Source organism: Malaclemys terrapin, chromosome 1 (assembly GCF_027887155.1).
Source record: "Malaclemys terrapin pileata isolate rMalTer1 chromosome 1, rMalTer1.hap1, whole genome shotgun sequence".
NCBI classification, from domain to species: Eukaryota; Metazoa; Chordata; order Testudines; family Emydidae; genus Malaclemys; species Malaclemys terrapin.
This window is the reverse complement of record NC_071505.1, coordinates 159,082,507-159,107,351: the sequence shown is the minus strand read 5'-3', so window position 1 is coordinate 159,107,351 and position 24,845 is coordinate 159,082,507. Positions and strand designations below refer to the sequence as shown.

At 41.8% G+C, this 24,845-nt stretch overlaps 1 protein-coding gene across 3 annotated transcripts in view; it reads right to left on the bottom strand.

The window, feature by feature from the left end:
- ALCAM (activated leukocyte cell adhesion molecule) overlaps positions 1–24,845 on the bottom strand; it is a 161,526-nt gene that overhangs the window by 30,143 nt on the left and 106,538 nt on the right. For all 3 annotated transcript variants that reach the window (XM_054045307.1, XM_054045299.1, XM_054045316.1), the window contains exons 2-6: positions 14,846–14,946; positions 11,673–11,892; positions 6,217–6,281; positions 5,661–5,748; positions 4,905–5,087 (exon numbers count right to left, since the gene is read on the bottom strand). In XM_054045307.1, coding sequence (XP_053901282.1) covers positions 4,905–5,087; positions 5,661–5,748; positions 6,217–6,281; positions 11,673–11,892; positions 14,846–14,946 — 657 coding nt within the window. The remainder of the gene's footprint in view (positions 1–4,904; positions 5,088–5,660; positions 5,749–6,216; positions 6,282–11,672; positions 11,893–14,845; positions 14,947–24,845) is intronic.

Sequence of the window (24,845 nt, the reverse complement as noted above, 5' to 3'; positions counted from 1 at the left end):
GCTTTGAAAGATTTTGGATCTCATTTTAATGAAAGAGTTTTTTTGTTGGTGGTGGGTTTTTTGACAAAATTGTGTGTATTTTTGTTATGGAGTTGAGTTGGGAGTGGGATTCTTCTTCTGGCAGCATGAACAATGAATCAGATGATGTCAGGTACATAAGGTAACCACTCTATCACGGCATCATGTGGAAATGTTGAGCATATCCATCCCCCATCAAGATGGTAAAGAGGGCAGTCCATAGCCAGATGGTATGCTGTTTGTTCTTGAGGTTTACAGAGGTGGCATGGCGAGATCAAGAAGCCCCAACAGTAAAGATATAAGTTAAACCGCCCATAATCACAACATATCCTGTTGTAACAAAGAAGAATCTTTCACTTCATCTAGTTGTTCTGAAGGGTATGCAGGAGCTCCTCTAAAAAAATCAGTTGACACAGATCTGAGTTGTCTATCTGCCAAGAAATCCAAAATATAGCCCCACACTGCCTGCTGCCCTGATTCCTTAGAAATGTAATTTCTGATGTACTGTCTGAGGCCCTCAACTACTTCGGAAAAGGGGCGTCTTGACTTCAGCCAGCATTCTTGGTGCAGCTTTGAGATGAAATTGTGAAGTAAGCTGTCCTAGTGGCTGGCTGCATAACCCTGCCTTCATGACTCATTGCTGGGGGAGCAAGGCCAGCCAGGACCAGAAAGTTGGAGCCTCGAGTTGTCCAGGCTGCACCAGTGATGATATCAAGAAAAGAGTAGATCACCGAGTCCAACTTGCTGCAGTGACTACTAGAACCCCATATTGCTGCATGGTATGTAGCAGGTGCAATAATTAGGGCACTGGTAGATATCCAGCAGGCTACAGCACTAGCGGCCAATGATAAGCCTGCAGAGGAGTGGATTTTTGCACGTCTTTTCCATGTGTTGTTGGAAGGACAGAGCAGTCAAGCTTTATCCCCAAATAAACAGGGTACAGTTAAAAAACAACTGGCTGACTATTCAGGAGGCCCCCGCAGCTGTGGGAGTGGGATTCATCACTGACTTTAAACTGAACAGCTGGTATTGTGTTATTTTCTGATTAGTTGTCTTTTAGAAATTTAAGGAATGATAGAGCTTGGTGATGCATCTGAATGCAAATGACTAGGTAAATAAATAGATTTCCATTTCTTGGAGCTGTAATTTGTCTTTTTTTTAACCTGTACTAAATTCAGCTAAAGAAAATAGAAACTAATTAAGATTACTGACACATTTAAAAAAAAAAAAACACTTGTATCTCACCAACAACTTCACCTAACAGCAGTGGAGAAATCTGTTCAAAGCAATTCTGGACACCTATTCAAATGAGATTATAAGGATCTCAGTTTAGAGATGCATTTGAAAAGAACAAGGGACTGAAGTTATGTTAAATGACTAAAGGTATTTTCAGAAGGAAACTAGTAATGCTTCATTCTGTGGCTGAGGGAGCTTCATGCCATGTACTCCTCTTCACTAATCAAGGATATGCCCAATTCCCATTGTTAGTTAATTAGCAGTGCAGCGATACTAAATGTCTCTAGAGGAAGCTAGAGATGGGTGCACAAAGAAGTTATCTTAATTAAATTGTCTGCTGAGAGAACAGGATAGAATATGCTTGCTAGCCACGCTCTTTTAATCTTCAGTGTAGAGTACCCGTGAATTCTTCAGTGCAGACGATGTTGCCATTGGGAACAGCACTCTTTTCTTCACATTGGGCCATGATTGCAATAGTCTGGGGTACATAAATTCAAGAGGTCTGTGCAAACCAGATTCACAGTGAGTAGGCTAGCCTGGGGTCTATAAGTGGTCACGGCAATGGGGACAGCATAACTGCTTAACGGGCAGTAGCTATGGAGCAATTTGAGAAGACAGGAGATTCATGCAAAGTAGCTCACTACCAGACTTCCTTTTAAGCAGACCTCACTGTATCCTGGATCCTCCAGTGAGCCTGTGCAACAATTCCCATGTCTTGTAGGAGAATGGGGCGAGAGAGAATGAGATTAGGTGCCTGCTCTTTAGAGACCAAAGATTAAAGCAAACTCAATTTGATACACCTCTACCCCGATATAATGCGACCCGATATAACATGACTTCAGATATAATGCGGTAAAGCAGTGCTCCGGGGAGGCGGGGCTGCACACTCTGGTGGATCAAAGCAAGTTCGATACAACGTGGTTTCACCTATAACGCGGTAAGATTTTTTGGCTCCCGAAGACAGCGTTATATCGAGGTAGAGGTGTAGGTATGGAGTGGGTGCTTGTAGACATGGGATCTCTTAATGACTTTTAAGAGTAATGGCTGATATTCCCTATGGCCTTCTTCCTTGTCATTTTCCCTGGCTGCTTTGGAGGAGTCAGTCAGTGGAACAGAGGTCTGAATCTCTTACTCAGGTGAGAATCAAGAATAACTCCATTAAAATGCATTGACGCATCATGAATGGAAGACAAGAATTGAGTCCCCATTCTAAATCTCTCCACAGACTTTGCCCCAGAAGGGAATAGAAGCTAGGCAGCCAAGTAAGCCATAGATGGTTACCTCAGTCTGGGGCTTTCCTCTTCTCTGGATAATGGATCATTGTCCCTGACAATGTCTCTGTCCCTTTGCTAACAGAACGTTAGGAATCATTTAGGGAAGGGATAGATAATAAGACAGAAAATATCATAATGCCTCTATATAAATCCATGGTATGCCCACATCTTGAATACTGCATGCAAATCTGGTCACCCCATCTCAAAAAAGATATATTGGAATTGGAAACGGTACAGAAAAGGGCAACAAAAATTATTAGGGGTATGGAACAGCTTCCATATGAGGAGAGATTAATAGGACTGGGACTTTTCAGCTTAAAAAAAGAGACAACTAAGAGGGGATATGATGGAGACCTATACAATCTTGACTGGTGTGGAGAAAGTGAATAATGAAGTGTTATTTACTCCTCCTCATAACACAAGAACTAGGGGTCACGCAATGAAATTAATGGGCAGCAAGGAAGTACTTCACACAATGCACAGTCAACCTGTGGAATTCTTTTCCAGGGGATGTTGTGAAGGCCAAGACTATAACGGGGTTCAAAAAAGAACAAGATAAGTTCATGGAGAGTAGGTTCATCAATGGCTATTAGCCAGGATGGGCAGAGATGCAACACCATGCTCTGTGTGTCCCTAGCCTCTGGTTGCCAGAAGCTGGGAGTGGATGACAGGGGATGGATCACTCAATAATTGCCTGTTCTGTTCATTCCCTCTGAAGCATCTGGCATTGATCACCATTGGAAGACAGGATACTGGGCTACATGGACCATTTGTCTGATCCAGTATGGCTGTTCTTATGGCTGCAGAGAGCAGGTGTGCATTGCTGCTGCTCTGGATTTCACACGGTGGAAGCTCTTGTGGCCAGGACTGGGCCCTCAGGGCATGGACAATAATTTGATCCTGGGAGATGCTGAGCTTCAGCAACATTAAGAGCTTTTAGCAACTTGAATTTTTGGGCCATAAAGTTGGTACAGAGTTTTAAGTTGCTATGTATATTTTGAAAATTTAGAACTATCTTAATATGATCCAGAAATGCCAGCTTACCCAGTCGGAAATGGGAATCCTTATTTGTGGTAGGCCAAGCAACTGAACTTAATCTGTTTTGCATTTTGTCTTTTCTTTGTTGTAACATCTTCACAAGATGGATTTGAAGGAAAATGTAAGTTTTTTTCTATTAGCAGCGAACAGCATCAATATATTAAATTATACGGCACCTGGAGAATTCTAGTAAATTTTTTTTTTGTATTTTTTTTACTGGTTTCAGTGATCACTTTCTCTCAGCGGCAGTCATTGTAACTCATGAAAACAATACAAGTGCATTACTTCGCATAAACTTATGTAGTTGATGCCACATAAAACAGATAGATGTCTGGACAGAAGTAGCATTCCCAAACCAGAAGAGTTTTATTTAGGATTTGAGCTTTCACTTAAGGTATACAAGAAAAGACCGTTCTTTCTGTCTGTATATTTTCTTCAGTGTTCTTTTCTCCTCAATTCTCTACTAAGACCTGGTACCTTTTACGCTCATTCAGAAGCTTCTCTCCTCACTTCCTTGACATGGCCTGCCATGTGCTTTACAGTTGCTACCATCTTCCTCACTGGTCTATTGCCTGCTTTCTTTGCTTAATAAGGGTTATATTGTACTGTAAGATGCAAGTAAATTTTGTACTTCGATGAGTTGGATATTATTAGCTACATAACTTCTCCTTTATAAAAAAAGCGATAAAAATGCATTTGAAGTGTAAAACTCAATTCAGCATTAACTACATGGGCGCTGTTGTATTGACATTTTAAGCAGAGGGATAACTTGCACTGTTTGTTTAGATACATGACTTTTTGTGCTCAAGAAGTACTCTAAACATTTGGGTACCTTAGTATACCAATCTTGATGTGTGCTAATTCATATTTACTGCATATTTCACTGGGCAGAGAGAGATGCGAAGACAATCTAATTCTCACACAATATTTTTGAACTCTAGTCAACTACAACAAAAACTTCCAATTCAGCTTATTTAGTAATAGTTTGTTATGAGGACTTGAAATTCCCATTTCATCATAAGATTCTGTTAGCTGCTACACTTTTCCTCCTGAAATAGTAATCTTAATATTCAGAAATCTAATGACTCTCATAATCCTGAAATGGATATGGTATATGCTTGACTTAAATCTTTTCACTGCAGATCAACTTTGAAAAAGTATTAATCCTATTATCAAAGACAGCCTCATTCTTCTGATTTACCTCACAGTTTTAGTAAAGGGTTTTGCTATCAAAGAAAGTCTGTGACCCTGCAATTTTGCTGAAAGAGACTGATTCCCCCGCCCCAGAAAGATCATATTTATGAACATAGTTCTGTGACCCAGTTTTTAACAACTTACACTGAACATCAAAGACCACTGGTTCAGAGGATATTTCTTCCTGTCCAGATGGTCCATAATATGTCACTTTACAGGCAAACCGTGCATTTGCATCTTTCTTTGTTGGCATGTACTGGAGAGAAGATGTTGTGGTGAAGAGTCCAGTTGATCGGTCCACAACCTTTTGTAAGGTCATGACAACAACTGAAAAGACAGCATTGTTTCAGTATCATTCTTAGTATATACAACCTAATTTTGGATTTTTTCTTATTTTGTATATTATGATTTTTATGCACCTATTGCTCAGCATCCAAGCACAAGACATGAATTTTAAAGCAAGCAATACAACAAACAAAATTCACTGCAACAGACTGCACCCGCTCGTCCTGACACTTTGGCCCACAAAGAAAAAACACCCCAACAAAGATTCCTGGTCAAATAATGCTGTCCTAAAATCCTGTAAGAACTAAAAGAAAAGAAAAGAAAAGAAAAGAAAAAAGAAAAGAAAACAAAAAAACCCAAGCACTTTCTAATTAATTTTCTAGTTACTTTAAAAAAAATCCTTAACTCAGAAAGATACATCTAACTTTTTGGCAATAATAATACAATATTAAACCCCACAATTTTATGCCTCAATCCTGCAAACCTTCCCCCATGTGCATAGCTTTAGTCATGGAATAACCCTATTAATTTAAACAGGATTACTCATATGAGTAAAGTTACTGACATGTGCAGGTTGTTCTAGGATCAAGTTCATTGTTCATTACTGAAACATACCTCCTTCAACGGGCTGCAAAATATTTCCATTTTTGTACCATGTAATGTTGCCATCTGGATAACTCTCTCTTGCAATACATTCCCCGAGCTGCAGAACACATAAGAATTATCAAACATTTTGTCCTCTGACATTTTGATAGAATTACTCCTTCATTTATGCTTACGTGGTTACTCTTGGTGTTGTGATTAGTTAACGTCTCAGGAAAGGACAAACAATCCAAAACGTTTTGATTTTTTTTAAAGGATAAATGACAAATGATGCCTGGATAGTTCTTGGGGGTAGGGGGCCGAATAGAGCTTGACTCATTCTTCTGGATATGGGGAGAACTAGTTGTAACATTCTAGCATGTTGCTGTTATTCCTGATTCAGCTGAAAACTGGTTGTCTAAGAGATGGTTTCAGAAGTTCTATAATCTCAGACTGGGTCCTGAGCAACCTCACCATATCCCACTACTGCTAGCTCAGAAAACACACACACAATATTCCATCTTGCTGATGGCACAGCCCCAAGCTCACTTCCAGGGACATGAATTTAAATTAAGAAAAATGCTCTTACCATTTTAAGCTTTCCCGTTTCTAGGAAGTTTGCTGGATGTATAATTTCTGGTTGAGATGGTTGTTCTATAAACAAAAAAATATGTGTAAGAGAAAGGAGAGCAGGGATTTCAGTTTGTTGTATAAAGGACTAATGTCCTCCAACAAAGACAGAACATTCAGCAACCTGGGTTCAGCAACTACATTAGAACTATTTAGTGAGCTGCAGAGTCATCATGCTTTTCATTTGAAACCTTGTCTTTTGGGGGTTTACATCTTCCTTGGCTGCTAAAAAAAAATTGCTCCTACCTAAATATTGGCAAATGGACTTTGGGGGTGGGGTGGGGGGGTGGGGGGAGAAAATCTCACGAGATTTAACAGGAGAGAGAATCATGATACTGGATTCACTTTATATATGTAATTTTTACATAATAATATAAAAGTAGTGTAAACTTAAGCTACACATTTTGGCACGGTATATTTTGGCCAGGGATGCTACAACCTAGATTAAGAGAGAGCCTACTGATGAACATGATACATTTCCAGAAGAAGGAAACAGTGGTATATAAAATATAGTGTCACAAAAGAAGTTTTAACACAGATATTAGTTTAACTTTAATATTTCAAATGGAGAAACTCAACTTAATCCCACTTCTCATTTTCCCCCATACTATTGTTATACTTAAGTAACATCTGGGATTAGTTTAACAGAAGCAACTGTAGTACCCTGAAATTACTTTAATTTATTTTTCAAAACTGACTAGATTTTGAGTCGATTGCATCTCTTTAAAAAGCAAACTTTCTATCCAGTAGCAATATACATCATCCTATTTACAGTAGCTGTACCCTTCCCTGTTAGAGTTAAGGCTCCGTCAGCATTTCCATTATAAAACGCTATTTTCTAGAGACTATATAACTTGTATGTTAAAATTCATTCTGGCCAAAAGCATGGAATGCAAATTTTTATCTCCAAGAGACTGTTTTTCTATAAATTTGAAGGAAACAAAGTCTGTATATTTACAGTCAAAAAAAGTCTCTGCACTCCAGCTGTGCTTCTAAATAAGCAGGCATTTATATACACATACACAAACAGAAACTATCTCCAAGTTTTCATATTTCAGTTTACAGAAGCTTTTTCAAATCAAACCTATCAAACAATGCTAGTAATCTGGAAAGTTACCAAGTACCCTGCTATCCTGTTCCAAGTTCTCTTCACACCATTTAAAAATATAAAATAAAGAAAAAAACAGAATAAAAAGTTTATTAATTTATGTAGTCACACTTGTCATGCCTACTACAGCAGTAGCTATGTTTGCACAAGTTTCCATTCTAAGTCTCTTTCTTCATATATTGAGATACAATTTCCTGCATTTTAGAAGATTTGTCCAAACAGACAATCAAAAAGAAAAAACCCAAAAGCAATAAAGTAAACTATTTATTTGGAATTCTCAAACAACTTGCCTGTGGCAAATAAAATACCAAAGCCATGCACAAGAAACCCTGGGCTCAAAAAGCCTCATGTTGTTCTCAAGCAGAAAAACAGAACAGACCGTATTTTAGAAGTGTAAACACTGTTTATGTGTTGTTTTAAAACAAACAGATTAACCCATTTTCCAAACACACTTGCAGGGACAATAGGTTTTCATGCTCATCACCTGGTCTCCTAAACCGCCCTCATCCCACGCAGACAGGTCCCTAAACAAAAATGGCTGTTTTTAGATCATTTTGCCAGCCATCCGATAAACTGAACAAATTTGAAGTTTGTTGTGTCTTTTCATTTTTCCTTTCTTTCTATGTCCCCCCGTGACTGCACTTGGTTGTTCTTTAAAGAGGGCTACCCACTCTGTTGAGCTCTCCCCTCTCTGAGTTCAGTAAGAGAACGAACCATCTATCCTGCTCCCTTTGGGGTTACCTGGGGGTTTGAGGATTGGCCTGCTAAACCCAGGGTGGAGAGTTCAATCCTTGAGGGGGCCATTTAGGGATCTGGGGCAAAAATCTGTCTGGGGATTGGTCCTGCTTTGAGCAGGGGATTGGACTAGATGACCTCCTGAGGTCCCTTCCAACCCTGATATTCTATGATTCACAGCAACAAATTATTCACTACCTGGAATGGTAGCAGTGAGCCAGAGCGAGTGCTCTGTCCACCCACATGTGAGGAGATGGGAGGCAGCAAAAGGGGTACTGCTGAGTAGATGAAGTGGAGAAGGCACAGAAGAGCTGCTTAGAGCTCTTCCTGCCCACTCAGGGTACATCTATACCACAGTTCAAAACCCGCAGCTGACCCATGCCAGCTGACTTGGACTCAGACTAAAGGGCTGTTTAATTGCAGGGCAGATGTCCAGGCTTGGGCTGGAGCCTGGGATCTAGTATTTTGTGAGGTGGGAGGGTCCCAGAACTCGGGCTGCAGCCTGAGCTGGAACCTCTACACTGCAATTCAACAGCCTCGCAGTCTGAGTCTGCTGGCACAGACCAGTTGCCGATGTCTAACTGCAGTGTAGACAGTGTTTAATTTGTGCTGGGGCTGAGTCCCGGCACCCCTAGGGTTGGCAGTTCATAGCCCCGGCACCTCTAGGCCTGACACATCATCAGTTAAGTAAAAAAATTGCTTGAGCCCCAGCACCTCTCTCATTGCAAATTAAGCACTGAGTGCAGACAGGCTGCTGCAGATGAGGAGGAATAGCAACAGGCTTGCACTTGTGCAAGCAGATTAATTTACTGTGCCTACACTTATTGGGTGCTAGACATTTAGAAGATCATCTGCTGAAGCAGAAGGAAATTTTAAGCTCAAGAGTTTAATAGTATCAGAGCATAGGTTGGTGGGGCTTGTAACTTCAGCAAACTGCTTATCTCTGGCTGCAGGGGCTTAGAATAGCACCTTTACAGCTCTGTAAGCACATTAACTCGGCTTGCTAGCTGTAGAGTCCAAATAGCTGTGCAAAGAGATAGGAGCTAATGTACATGGAGCCAGTATGCTTTGGAAATTTTGGCTGTCTACATCCAGATGAAGATGCTGGAAAGATCCACCAGGAAAGCTGGCAGAGGTTGTTACTTGAGCAATCCAATGAGGGCTATTAGCAGGTGTTATCTGTGCAATGAGCCAATACACCTCGTTAGCTGTACCAGCTGATTAACTCAGAACTAAGGATGTAACAAGCTCCAGGGAAACTCAGCTTCAGTCAAACCTCAAGGGACAGATCTGAATTTCAGATAACCAAGAATGTTGGTTACTGGGGATTCGTTCAGCTATTCGAAGAATTTAGAAGTTTTACTGGCTGAACCTATGCAACTTGCTAACAAATCTTAATTTTTCTTTAATATAAACCAACCAGGGAAATTAAATGCTAAAATGTGTTAACAGAACTTTAAAATTGTAAAGGTCACTCAAAAAAGAAAAAAAAAAAATCAGAAAATTCTGAAGTAAAGGTTTTACTGGTAATGTTAACTCAGCCACATTACACATTCAGCATTTTCTATTCTTGTTTTCCTTCCTAAAGGTAGCTTAATTAATGAATGCCATAAAACAGGGGAAAGCAAAGTACAGCCCATGGGCTGAATCTGGCCCATCAGGGCTTTCGATCTGGCCCGCGGGATTGTCAGCCCCATGGTGCAGCGGGGCTAAGGCAGGCTCCCTGGCCCCATGCCACTCCTGGAAGTGGCTGGCACCATGTCCCTGGGACCCCTGGGAGGGTGGGGAGAGGGAGTGCAGAGGGCTCCGCACACTGCCCTCACCTGCAGGCACCGCCCCCGCAGCTCCCATTGGCCACAGTTCCACATTCCCAGCCAATGGGAGCTGCGGGGGTGGTACCCGCAGGTGAGGGCAGTGTGCAGCAGAGCCGCCTGTCCCACTCCCAGGAGCCACTGCTGAACATGCTGGCCACTTCCAGGAATGGCGTGGGGCCAGGGCAGGCAGCCCAGAGCTGCTCGAGGTAAGCAGCGCCGGGCCGGAGCCCGCACCCCGAACCCGTCCTGCACCTCAACCCCTGCCACACCCAACACCCCCCTTGTACCCCAACCCCCTGCATACCACACTCCCTCCCACACCCCAACCCCCTGCCCCAGCCCTGCATACAATGTCCCCATCCAGGCCAAAAATTTTGCCCACCCCTGCCATAAAAGGTACAGGATGTGCGACATTGCTGAACTAACATTGTGTACGCCTTAGAAATAGAACTATACACAGTAATTCAACCACTTGGTTTCAAACATTTTGTAACCACTCTATAATACAGTCTCATCTACATATTTACTTCTTCATGATAAAGAACCATGATAATTCTTTATCACTTCATTTCAAGCACCCTGCACACTTATCCCTGCTGTCCTTAATTTAATTGTTCTTGCAGTCAAACATCAAAGTTAAACAATGGAAGTGAATTATTGTTGACTCCCAATCTCCCTTCAAACTGATTGGGACACTGACAACATTGTGTTAAGATACCAGGATAACAACATTGAAGAATTCCTCACACCTTCTTCCTGCTTGAGTTATAAAATTATCATTACATTTGGTGAATTATGTATTTTCTTTGAGCCAAACTGTCATCTTTTTGATATTGTTATTAACTTTTCAACTTTTCCTGACAACAGAGTTACTTTGTGTAAATTGTATTTAAACATGCATCTTGAGTGCACAAAGGCAAGGAAGCAAAAGTAAATTTTAAAGGTTGGGTATGGAGCAGAAACCCACTGTTTTCTGAGAGTCTACTCACAGTAGGAAATGCTACAGACAAGATTTTCAGTAGTGATTAGTCATGCTGGCTGTCTCAATTTTTACGTTTTATGTCAGGAATCCTAAAGGGGCCTGAATTTCAAAAATTACCAAGCAACTTGTCTGTGAAAATCCTGGACTCTGAAAAATTTAGCAACCCAGAATCACTAGTTACTTTTGAAAATCTTAGACAGATGTTTTCAATAGTAAGGTTTATGGTGTCAAGCCTTAAGTCATAAAGCTAATACACCTTTGTTGCTGACATTTCAAGAGGGGAGAAAAATATGAGTTTTGGCTAGTATCCTGTTTTTAAGCCTTTATTTTAAGTTTCGTTATCTGCGTGTGCCAGGTTCTTGAGGACATTTAAATACATTTCTTTAAACTCACATACTACCATCAAATGTTTCCAACATATCAATTAACACTTCCCCCAACCCCAGAAAAGTTCACTTACAGAGTAAGTGAAAATTTTCCCATCAGTCTTATTTTTACATTTTTCATTTTATGGGCAAAATGATGTAGCCTATGCATACAATTGATTCATTATCAAGCTCTGAAATTCCTCTTGTTCAGAACTGGCAGACTAAGACTACAGAGAATCCTGTTACACAAATGCTACAGACAGATTATGCTTTTTTATTGCAGAAAACTGCTAATGTTAGTCTTTGATTCTGCTTAATATTTTTTTACTCTTTTTGCTTTCATTTTTCTTTTAACAGCAATTCCCTAATTGGAGATCTATATTAGTAGCTATGCTAGCTGTTACTTACTGAACACCTTGACTACTGTAGGCTCTTCATACACGTTGTCCTCAGTTACTAGCATACATACAAATCTTCTTTCATCACTGATCCTTGCATTTTTGATGGATAAGGTATAATTTTCTGAGAGGCTCAATCTGCCTTTGTATTCGGCTACGTCATCATATTGAACTTGTTTTTTTGTTGTTGACCTGAAGGCAATAAATACTGGAGAGTTGTTTGCCGTTTCCTAAAATAAATAAATAAAATTAAATAATCTAAATAAATAAGTAAATAAATGCTTCATTTTCCATAAACAGAGACTTATTTAGAAGTGCTCCAAGATCTGCAATGGGTGCCTGCTATACAGCCAATATGTAGTTAAAAATGATGGCAACAGACATAATTCATAGGATTAGAATTTTTGTTTTGATTTTTGGGGGGGCGGGGAGAAGAGGATGGGGTATTCTCCAGTTGCCGCGCAATCAATTGATCCAATACTATAGAAGTACAAAGAGTGATGATAAGATCTGTCATTTGAAGGACAGTCTGTGGTGTTAGACTGGTTGCACTGGAATGGATTGCCATTCCATGATACAATACTGAAATGGAATGAGGAAGGGCTTTCAGTGACAAAGGCTGGTGGCTGTGAAATTAGCTGCATTTCCACATACCAAAGGTATATAAAATATCAGAGGCATCCAAAGTTAGACTTAAGATTTCAGTTGCTTTTTTTAGCAGGGCTTTGGAGCTGTGCTCCGGCTCCGCTCCAGCTCCAGGCAAAAACCTGCAGCTCCACTGCTCCGCAGCTGCTCTGTACTCCAGCTCCGGGCTCCGCTCCAAAGCCCTATTCTTTAGGCTATTATTTTTTTACGTATTTTGTATTGTTTGTCAGGGATGTTCAAATATAGTTCCCCACCTGGGATTTAATCAGGCAAAATTGCCCATTTTATTCTAAATTAGTTTTTAGTTTCTTTTTGTTAAAGCATCCAGAAGTCTCTAAGCATGGGAATATCCCTACGATAAAAGATTATTTATGTGTTTTAGGATAACTTGAAAAGTAGTTTCTAGACATCCTCCTTACTTTAATCAGTATGCAGTTACTATAAAAAAATGGAAAATATCAAAGGAGAACTTTACATGGAGCTGCCATAGAGAAAGTTAATATTTATAAGAGGCAGAACTGCAGGCTGTGTTTTGCAAGATTTGTTTTCCCCTCCCCTCCTTTACATAAAAGCAAAGGGAAAGACTATTCTTCATGTTATGATGTTCCAGGAAACCGAGATCTCCTTAAATCAAAGCACCAAGAATTGATAGCACAGTGCTTGTGAACTTTGTTGTTCCTGTCAGCAATGCATGAATATTCACACATCACAAATGTTCTGCCCTAGCATGCACCAAAGTCAAAGTAAAATCTCCGGTAGATTCTCTGGAGACAGACTCTTCTCTGAGTGTTTTGAAGTCCATACCAGGGACCTGGAAGGGCTACCCCAAGAATATTACAGTAGAAACTGAAATCTCCTCTCAGTCTATAAAATAAGAAGTCTATGACATGCCCAGAAATTGACAAGGGTGTTCTTCCTTCCAATGAAAGGAAAATGTCTTACAAAAGATGAAAAACAAACAAAATCATTGGCATGCTAGGAGGCCAGGGAGCAGGTGGTTACATGGAATATATTTTGGCAGTAATTAGCATGTTAAAAATCTTAGCTGGTTACAGTTGTACAAATTATTATACACAACATATGTCACCTACCCCTGGACCTTGGTGGTGGTGGTTTAGGAAAGGTGTGACAGATCTAAAGCAATCAGCAACTTCTAAATTTTTTCTCCACTGTTGATTAGTAACTATTCCTGGTGCAATGGGGTTGGGTGTTGGGGGAAGAGAGCCAGATTTCTCTCTCTCGAAAATAGTTTTGCAAGTTCACCAAGTGCAGCAACTGCCTTTCTAGAAAAAAGCCCAGAAAGAAGGAAGGAAGGGAGTTTTCAACAAAATTCTGGCCATCTTTTGTAGGCTTATTTTAAGTATTTTAACCCTCCCCTCTAAGCAAACATGCTCCACAGGACTCTGCAATTTACATCCCAAAATGCAGAGGTGGCTTTGAAAATTCTGGTGCCCTTGAGATTCCACCCTTCTTCCTGCAAGAATTGTTATCTTCATGGAAATGATGGCATCTTGTCCAGAAGATGCAATTTCACAATACTGCAGTTTACTCCAAGTCCTTTTAAATTTTAAAGTGGCAGATTTGTTGCACAGAAATGGACCATTTGGCCACCACCAAAAGAAGAGAGAGAATTAGATGAATGAGCAAACAAAACTTGGAATAGAAATTCTCTGCCAGAGCAAGAGATCTGGGAACTAAGTCAGCCCTTAACAAATGAGACCTCCACTGCTCAAAACACCTGCCAATGCAGATAACATTTTGGCTTTGGGAAGTGAGAGGACAGCTTTGGAAATGGAGATCATAATCAGGGGAGATGCTTAAATAGGCTCTTCAGAAATATGGAAAATGTTAATTTTGACTTCAGTTAGAGAGAGCTGAAAGGGGATAATGTTTATCATAACTGGTTTGTCCATTCATATTAATTAATTACTGCATACGGTTTCAATGCTGCTATGTACGCTTGTGCTGTTTATTTTTTTAAGCTTACAGTGGTATATGACGAACTACGAAGTGACATTTACTAAGAATAGTGAAGTTCACTGTGTATTCTGTGGTGTTTCCAATACAAATCAATGGAGTGAGTCAAGGCAGCATTAACTTTTTTCTACTGTGCTTCTGGCACATTCTTTGCACACCATTAGCTACACAGGGAAACCGAACCCAGGTCTCCAGTAAGGCTCACTTTGCCCTTTGCAGCATGCAAAAATACAGCGAAGCATGGAACAGCATGCAGTAGTTGCCAACTTGGGGATTCTTTTCATGAGGATAAAACACTTCCTGCTTTAGGAAAATTCAAATGTGCAAAGATGGCTTTTTTTTGCAATAAGAGTGAGGCAACAGGGCATGTTTTTAATGTGGCTTGACAGAATGCCCTAATTCTAATAATTATTTCTCTTGCACATTTGAGACACATTCTACCTACCTCCAACTGTACTTGATAGCAGAATAGTGGAATTATGTACATTTGAATCTGCACTTCTATTCACAAAAAATATACTTATACTAGCAATAATTAAGTTCAAGGTAAGCCATACTCACATATTTCCATTTTCCAAACATCAGGTCATTAGGTACTCCTTGAGAACAAGGCATAACAATGGTATCTCCATATACTGCATTTACTGTGTACAATCCAAGGCCTATGAGAGAGAAAGGAATGGTAAGTGTTTTATTGGAATTCCAAGGTGCTAGTTACTATTTGGTTTAAGGTTAAAAGAGTGCGTCTTACTGTATTGTGTTATTTTCTAGCATAGGGATTCATCCGTGAATGTTTTTAACAAAATAGGATTAAGTACGTTAAATATGTTTAGGTAATTATTCATGGGCTTTATGCACTCAGATTTCCTACTGCAGTTAATGGAAGCCATGTGGATTCTGAGAACAGAACTTAACCCTTTCAGGGAGAAGACCATATAAAAAAGGCTATGGACACTGGCTGCTATCTTGTATCAAGCCTTGTTGCCTTAAAACTGAACAAACATGTTTATCTTTCCCATCTGAAAACTCAGCCAGTTCAGTCTGCTGGGCATATGTTGCAACACAATATCAAAATAAGGACAGCCTAGAATCAAAATAAACTTAATACCTTTGGTATTATGCAGTACAGCTGTAGCCGTGTCAAACCCAGGATATTACTTGTTCTTCACTACTTATGCTAAACAATCTGTTCCACCTTTTATTTTGCCGTGCAATTTTCCCAGGCCTGAAGAAGAGCTCTTTCTGGTTTGAAAGCTTGTCTCTCTCGGACCAACAGAAGTTGGTCCAATAAAAGGTATTACCACACCCACCTTGTCTCTCTAGCAGATGGTTTAGACAAAGTAACCCAAGCACAATAGTGCTAGTGCATGGGAATTTCAAAGTGAAATTGACCAGTGTAGTTTCATTGTCTAAAATGAATGAAATGCAAAAAGAAGAAACACTTTTAGAAGTATTTCAGTTTTAATTTAACAACCTAATATATTAATAATAGTGCTGTTGTTACTAATACAGTTTTGCTTTGCTACTATTTTTATAAATCAATTTTACAAAATAAACTACACAAGCCTACGTCACCCCCTCCCATGGAAAAAACTCACAGAACAGAAGTCTAGGGGGAAAACAGCCTTAGCAAGTCTTTCCTCAATATTCTTCCCAGATTGTTCCTCTGCACTGAATGAGGATGGGGTTTGCCCTCTGTGTCAGGCATGGCAATTTCGTGAACCTTACAGAATTAATTTAAATCTTAGCAAATTAAATTTAAACTCCAGGCCTACACTACACACTTACTTTGGTATTTCTATGTCGCTCAGGGGTGTGAAAAATCTACATCCCTCAGGAAAACCTCAGGTGAGATTTGAGAACCTGTTCACTGGCCATAGTCCTTGTTGGCATCAGGGAGTGTAGGTTTTTTTTTAAATTTTATTAATAGATTTTTCGCATAAGACTTTTACTTAAGAATAAATGTGATCAGTTAGAAAGAGCAGTGTGCAACTTAACTGTGGCAATTTCACTATTTAATGTCTCTGAGGAGAATATTAAAGCAGGCCTGCTTAGGTGTATTCCCTTCCTGGGGAATTCACAGTATAAGCAGGGAGCTGTGCAGCCAGAAAATATTCTGGTCAAGATGGAGGAAGACGACAACCGGGGAGGAGGAAGCCTGAGAGTGGTTGCCCTTGCTGGACCTCAGAGGGGTAATACAGATGCAGTTGCCCTGAAATATGACCTCCACCACACCTATGGTTTTGGGGCTTCTGCCAGAGATCACAGCCATTGGAGAGTGGTCCTGTGCCTACATACAGGCCTGGGGACCCTTTGCTTCCCTTCTTCAATGCCAAGCCAGCATGGCTTCACTGGAGCTGCACAATCAAAGATTTCCCCCAACTTGCTGCTGAACCAGGACCTTATTTAAGGAGCAAGAGGGAGATGATGGCATATCCAGGGCTGCACAAGAAGGTCATACATCCACCGGCTGCATTAATTTCTCATCAGATTCATCACGCCTTGCTTAGGCCAGATGATGTTCATGGTGTACTTATCCCCGACTTACCCTCTCCCAAAGTACAGATCTCTGGGCCAGAGGAGTACTCTCCAGGGGTCTGGAATGGTACTTGGAATTGGCCGACACTCTGCCTGCCATGTGTACATCCTGGTTAGGGATGTGCCCTCACCTCAGTTAGGTGGATAGTTAAAATAAAATATATATTCTGAAAGGTCAAATACTGAAGTTCTTACCCAGTTTACACTCAGGCAGACTGACTGTTTTTAAATGAGGGTTTTGCCTGAGTTTATTATTACTACTGTTGCTAGTACTGAACATTTAATATTGTGGTAACTCCTAAAAGCCACAGTCAGACTGGACCCCGGTTGTGACAGGTGCTTGTCACAGATGTGGTTGAGCTCCACGGCAGGACACTCACCAGACTGCTCTGAGGTGAAACAAATGCTGAATCCCAAATACTTTAGCTTGCTGGGGCTGGGCAGAGTTTAGGCACTATTCCTGGCTTTGGGCCTCTAGGCCCACACTCCAGGTTCATGCCTCATGTCTGACACCTCTCTTGGCACCAGGGACATTCTCGATCCAATTGCCACAGCCCTGAAAATTAATGTCTCTCCCAAGACTCCTCAGCAGCACTTGCACATTCTCCAGAAACCCACCAGAAGTGTGTGCCTTCTGGTTTATAGTGCAAGCCAACAGACAAACTTTGCACAGGATTTTAGATATAATATTCTCTTTACTTAGCACACAGATATGCAGAGATCTAGATAAATTAACACACAGCGATATACATAGGTCAGAATACTCTGTGTAGTCCAATATCCCATCCTCTCTCCACTGTTCACCTGCAATCTCATCCAGGACATGGAATCTCTGCTCTCTTCGTAAACTCTCTCTGTTAAGTGATTGCTGAGGGACCCTTTCTTTTATAACTTCTAGCCCTCTTATCAGATGATTCCCTTAACAGCCTCATCAGGTGGTCAAAATCCCCTGCTTGGTGATCAGTTACTGAGTTACCAGCCCACCTGGGATGACTGGTGGTTCTGTGCAAGGCTGAGCCTACTATCTAGGGTGTTTCTATTTCAATGGGAGAGCATTTACATTAATGACCCTTTATTGTTATTCCTATGCTGCTCCCCCTTGGAATTTCTGTCCAAGATGGAGGTAAAAGGACAATGGCGAAGGCAAACTAACCCATTCAAAATGGAGTCCGCAATCTGACAAAGTGCCCCCTCATTATCCAACAGAATTTAAAAGTTGTACATATATTCCCTAACTCATCACAGTGTTATACAAAAATATTGTAAGTGAAAATCCCTTCTCCAAAATGCTTACAATGTAAACGACAAGACAAAACAGGCAGAAGTTGGGATTGAGAGCCTGGCCGGGGGGGGGGGGGGGGAAAGAGAGTTTAAGATAAATATAATAGGCTATTATATTTGTTCTCATCCTAAGAGTTCTAGCTTAACAATATTCCTTTTTAACCAAGCTGTTGCTAATCATCTGCTTCTGTTATATGGTCACATACTTAATTTAAATATAATCGGCCATATTTTAAAATAAAAAACAGTCTTCTTAGAGCGTGTTGTAATCTGCTATACAGTTTGATTAAGTTCAAGTGCTATTTTCTAAATTAAGAGAGACAGCATTTGATCCACTAGATGGTGCTAAAGAAATGTAAACTTAAAAGTTACAAAAAAAAATAAACTCTTAATTTACAAACATAAAGTCCAATATTTCATGCATTCAGAAATACTGTTGGAAACAATCAAAAGTAGAAAAGGGGGGAGGGGGGAAGAGAATCTACCTTACCCTGCTCTAAAGAATTGGTTTGGGATGCGTGGAAAGATGGTGTAGTTTTAAATTTTATATTTACAATTCTAATTTTAGTTTCTGTTAAACAGCAAGAAAACTCCCCTTTAAGTTCTTTTCCTCAAGAATAAAAAGCAACAAAAGAGCCTTGCTCTTATAGGGTTACCATTCGTCCGGATTTACCCGGACATGTCCTCCTTTTTGTTCTAAAAATAGCGTCCGGGGGGAATTTGTAAAGCACTCACAATGTCCGGGATTTCCCCCCCCGCAGAGCAGAGCGAGCAGCTGGGAGGGCTGCAGGAAAGTCCCGGGCTGGACTCTGGAGCAGCTATAGAGGAGCCGGATCCGCCCTGCATTCTGAGCCGGCAGCTCCCTTGCAGCCCAGTCCGGCAGCACTGTGCAGGGCCAGGGACCGGGTTTTGTTGTGCTGGGGAGCGCAGCCATGTGTCCGGCTCGGCTCGCACAGAGCCCAACACCCTGTTCTGAGCAGCAGGGTAAGGGGGCCAGGGAGGTTCTGGAGGGGGCAGTCAAGAAACAGGGGGGGGGGCTTTTTGGGGGGAGTGGAGAAAGTTTTGGGCAGTCAGGGTACAGGTAGGGGGTAGGGTCCTGGGGGGCAGTTGGGGGGGGGTCTTAGGAGGGGGCAGTTAGGGGACAAGGAACAGGGAGTCTTAGGTAGGGGGTGGGGTTCTGGAGGGCAGTTAGGAGCAGGGGTCCCAGGAGGGGGCAGTCAGGGGACAAGGAGCGGGGGGGTAGGGGGCTGGGAGTTCTGGGGGGGAGCTGTCAGGGGGCAGGAGTGCGGAGAGGGATCGGAGCAGTCAGGGGACAGGGAGCAGAGGGGTTTAGATGGGTTGGGAGTTCTGGGGGGGGGCTGTCAGGGGGTGGGGAGTGGTTGGATGGGGCGTGGGAGTCCCAGGGGTCTGTCTGGGGGTGGGGGTGTGGATAAGGGTTGGGGCAGTCAGGGGACAAGAGGCAGGGAGGCTTAGATAGGGAGTGGAGTCCTGGGGGGCAGTTAGGGGCAGGGGTCCCAGGAGGGGGCAGTCAGGGGACAAGGAACGGGGGGAGGGTTGGGGGTTCTGGGGGGGCGGGAAGTGGGAGGGGCAGGGGCGGGGCTCCTCCCGTCCTCTTTTTTGCTTGCTGAAATATGGTAACCCTAGCTCTTATGTAAATAAGAAGCAAACTATTTGGTATATAAACTAGTTCAAGCTCAAGTCAAACAGGCATTTTAAATTATTAGACATGACAGCATTTTAGATCGAAAAGAAGGAGATTTGCTTGTTCTGCTAATGTATACTTAGTGCCATCATGGAAAAAAAAAATATCCCTGTGGGACTCTCATTGTTGTTCCTTTTTTGTTCACTCTCAGACAATTATATCAACTTCTGTAAGTTGCTACGGTAACAAGCATATACTACAAAACACTCAACAAGCAGCTTCAGGAGCTTTGGGAGTGTGACTGAAAATGCTTATGGAGATTATTTAGGTCTATAAAATTTAGAGTATGTAATCAATGAATGGTCTGCTAAAATGAAAGTTTGGACGATTTTGTCTGAAATCAGAAGTCACATACCAGTTCCCTTGAGATGGCTAAAATAAGATAGTTTGAAGACTAAGGCAATCTCTTGTATAGCAAATTCAGACTAAACTCAAATTATCCAGTTTCGTAGGCAATTGTGCATAACAAAACTACATTTGTGTTTAAACACAGAGAAACTGCAATTGAACAAAATATGAGAGATCCTTCTGCAAAATTCTCACCCCCCCCCCAAAAAAAAATTGCAGCAAAGGATGCATAAAAGAATTCTACAATGCAAATTAGCAAAATCACTACAAACACTCATAACAGGAATTAGAGAAATCCCTGCAAAACTATTTTAGAAAACTACATGTGAAAAAGACATATTTTGACGTTTCTCTTCTGTGTTAGTGGATATATTTGTAAGACGCATGGGGGGAGCAAAAAAAAAAGGGGGAGGACTAATAAATTGACACTTTGCAGTATAAAAAATCACCCTTACCATTTTTCCAGGCAACTTTCCAGTTTACTTAAGGAGGAAAAAAACCACAATCCAAATATGTAGCAAATTGCTCCACAGCCTGGTATGGTGTGGTCAAGGCCCTGCAACTGTTTCACCTCTGGAGGGAGGGGGGTGGGGAAGCAAGAGCAAGTAGGATTGGTAAGGAACCTTTTTATGGCCACACAAGGCACTTCTTAAACACCCCTCTGCAGCCCTGCAAGGACTCTAAATGATAACAAACATGTCCTTGAAGTGAGGACATATATAGTGAAACCTTTAAAAATAATGCAACTGGCATATTCTGATCTCATTTGTTGGTGTAAGTTGGGAGTATCTCCTCTGAACTCGCGGAATTATACCTGTACTGTATAACCAAGATCCAAATCTAGCTCAAAGTGCTTACTTAGCCTACTTTGACTGAATCATTACAAACAGATTTAAGCAAACCTAGTTATCTCCTAGGTCAGTTTTTCCCCCTATGATACGGCAGTGAAGTCACCATGCTTTGGTTGGGACAATAGAGTCAGGCTAGTTTGTGCCTTTCTACATAGGCCTGGAGAGGGGAGAAAAGGAGTAGCCTCAGGAGGCACTGTCGGAGGGGTGTCTCAAAGCACAAACTCTTCCCTTCTTCCCACTTCATAAATAAAGGTGGCAATTGGCTGACACCTTAACAAGTTCTGACACCTTCGGTACCAGCTTGGCTGGCACGTGGGAATGGCAGAGCATCTATTCCTTGTCTCTCACCAACTACCTGCTCTAGTGAAAAGTAAGTGGCCATGTGACATCCATTTATTTCTCTATAACAGCACCCAAGGGCTGGTAAGCCCACACAAAGGTTATGGGGCTGGGAGGTTATTACTCCCCTAGTTCCTTGTGTGGACACTAGCACTTGCATAGCCCTAGTCAAAATCTAGACTACGGCAATTATGATTTCACAAATTCAGCAGTAACTTCACTGCAGGTCATGGTGCAGGCACAGACAGAATATCAGACTTTAAGAACAGATATATTTGACACACATTAAAGGGGATGACAACAGAAATTATGGAAAGCGTGTGAATTGTGGCCTGATTTCCCCCTTCTCTCCCCCTTGAAGCGTTGAGTGTTTTTGCATCAAAATCCTGTTTTTTAGCATCTAAGAGAAACAACTTTTGGAGAAAGTTTTAACAGAAATATACCATTTGCATGCATTTTAAAATGTAAAATGTGTTTGAAATCACAAATACAGTCAAGTTATTTTGCCTAAAATAGCAACTGTGCAGTGCTCAGGAAAACACTGTCATCAGCACTACAGGCTCACTACCTCACTTCACAATACCGCTTTAATTGTATCTACTGAAGTTAGGATGACCAGGTGTGCGGTTTTCGAACGGAACATCCAGTCAAAAAGGGACCCTGGCGGCTCCGGTTGGTGGTGCAGTGGATCTAAGGCAGGCTAGTCCCTACCTGTCCTTGCACCACACTGCGCTCCGGAAGCACATGTCCGGTTCCTAGGCGGGGGACATGGGGCTCCACATACTGCCCTCACCACGATAGCCAGCTCCACACTCCCATTGGCCGGGAGCTAGGGGGCGGCGGGCAAGAGCAGCACGTGGAGCCTCCTGCTCCCCCCCCCCCACCTACTAGCTAGCTGCTTCTGGGGTGCAGTGCCAGGACAGGCAGGCTAAATGCCTAAGCCCTGCTGCGCCACTGACCGGGAGCTGCCGGAGGTAAGCCTGCGCCCCAACCCCCTGCCCCAGCCCTGAGCCCCCCAAACCCAGAGCCCCCTCCTGAACCCCAAACCCCTTATCCCCAATCCCAGCCCAGAGCCCACCCACTCCTGCCCCAGGCCTGAGCCCCCGCAAAACCTGGAGGCCCCTCCTGTACCCCAAACCACTCATTCACTGCCCAGAGTCCGTACCCCCTCCCACACCCCAAGCCCCTGCCCAGTAAAAGTGATGAGGGTGGGAGACAGCGAGCCACCGAAAGAAGGGGAAAGTAGTGAGCAGGGATCGGGGCCTCGGGGAAGGGGCGGGGCTAGGATGTTCGGTTTTGTGCGGTTAGAAAGTTGGCAATCCTAACTGATGCAATGGAAACTTTTGGCCGTGACAGCCTGCCTTAACAATACAAAGTTTAGAGATGCTGTGCCACTACTCAGATTTGCTCTCAAAGATTTTTTTTTTAAATACCATGGCAGTAAATGAACAAGAAAATCCCATGTTTTGAGCCTGAAATAAAGAGAGCCCAAGTAACGGGGGTGCAAAAAAGGAGGCTGTTGCTGAAAATCTGCTCCCTTTGAATTGGTTTTGTATTTTGTGTACACAAAGAAAGCTGTTTTGTGTTTTCATGCATAATTTCTGGTTGGTGATATTTTGTTCCTGGGAAACTCAGTGCAGCTACTGCTATTAATTTTCTATGACCTAAAGAATTAAGTCTCATTAATAGAGAGCAGCAGGGTTGTGGGTTTTTTTTTTTTTTTTTTTTGCGCTGTACTTTGTCCCTGCTACTCAGAAGAGGTAAATTAACCAGCATCTCCATATCCGAAGACACACACAGAGCATCTGGTTCCAAAATTTCTACCAGGTCTAAGAATCCCAATCTCTGCACAAGTTTTGATTGCACATTTAATGCCTCTTTGGGCAGTCCAGATTAATTTGTGTGTCTGTGTAGTGGCAATGGTGCAGCGGGAGGGGAGAAGGAGATGCTTGCTTGCTGTAAATATTTTATTAAGCAGTTCAGTCTCAGCGGTGAAATAGCAACAGGTATCTTTTCATCTTTTTTCCTTGATGAGCCCTAGGGAGACTGCAGATACATATGTAGGGACAAAATTAGAAAGGCCAAGGCACAAAATGAGATTAAGCTAGCTAGAGACATAAAGAGTAACAAGAAAACATTCTACAAAATATATTCGAAGCAAGAGGAAGACCAAGGACAGGGTAGGAAATGAACGGAGAAAAACAATAACAGGAAATGTGGAAATGGCAGAAGTGCTAAATGACTTTTTTGTTTCACTTTTCACCAAAAAGTTTAGTAGCTATTGGACATCTAGCATAGTGAATGCCAGTGAAAATAAGGTAGGATCAGAGGCTAAAATAGGGAAAGAACAAGTTAAAAATTACTTAGAGATGCTAGATATCTTCAGGACACCAGGGCCTGATGAAATACATCCTAGAATACTCAAGGAGCTGACTGAGGAGATATCGGAGCCATTAGCGATTATCTTTGAAAAGTCATGGAAGATGGGAGAGATTCCAGAAGACTGGAAAAGGGAAAATATAGTGCCCATCTATATAAAGGGAAATTAGGACAACCCAGGGAATTACAGACCAGTCAGCTTAATTTGGGGGGTGGGGAGGAGAAGAGGGGGAAGCAGTAGATGTGGTATACCTTGACTTTAGTAAAGCTTTTGATACTGTCTCACATGACCTTCTCAAACAAACTAGGGAAATACAACCTAGATGGAGCTACTATAAGATAGGTTCAGAACTGGTTGGAAAACCATTCCCTGAGAGTAGTTATCAGTGGATCACAGTCAAGCTGGAAGGGCATAATGACTGGAGTCCCGCAGGGATCAGTTCTGAGTTTGGTTCTCTTCAATATCTTCATCAGTGATTTAGATAATGGCCTAGAGAGTACACTTACAGAGTTTGCAGACAATACCAAGCTGGGAGGGGTTGCAAGTGCTTTGGAGGCTAGGATTAAAATTCAAAATGATCTGGACAAACTGGAGAAATGGTCTGAAGTAAACAGGATGAAATTCGAAATGCAAAGTACTCTATTTAAGAAGGAACAATCAGTTGCACACACCAAAAATGTGAAATGACTGCCTAGGAAGGATACTGCAGAAAGGGATCTGGGAGTCAGTGAATCACAAGCTAAATATGAGTGAACAGTGGAGCACTGTTCCAAAAAAGCAAACATCATTGTGCATATATTAGGAGGAGTGTTGTAAGCAAGACATGATAAGTAATTCTTCCACTCTACTCCAATCCACTGGAGTACTGTGTCCAGGTCTGGGCACCACATTTCAGGAAAGATGTGGACAAACTGGAGAAAGTAATGAGAAGAGCAACAAAAATGACTAAAGGTCCAGAAAGCATGACCTATGAGGGAAGATTGAAAAATTGGGTTTGTTTAGTCTGGAAAAGAGAAGACTGTGAGGGGACATGATAACAGTTTTCAAGTACATAAAAGAAAGTTACAAGGAAGAGGGAGGAAAAGTGTTCTCCTTAACCTTTAAGGATAGGACAAGAAGCAA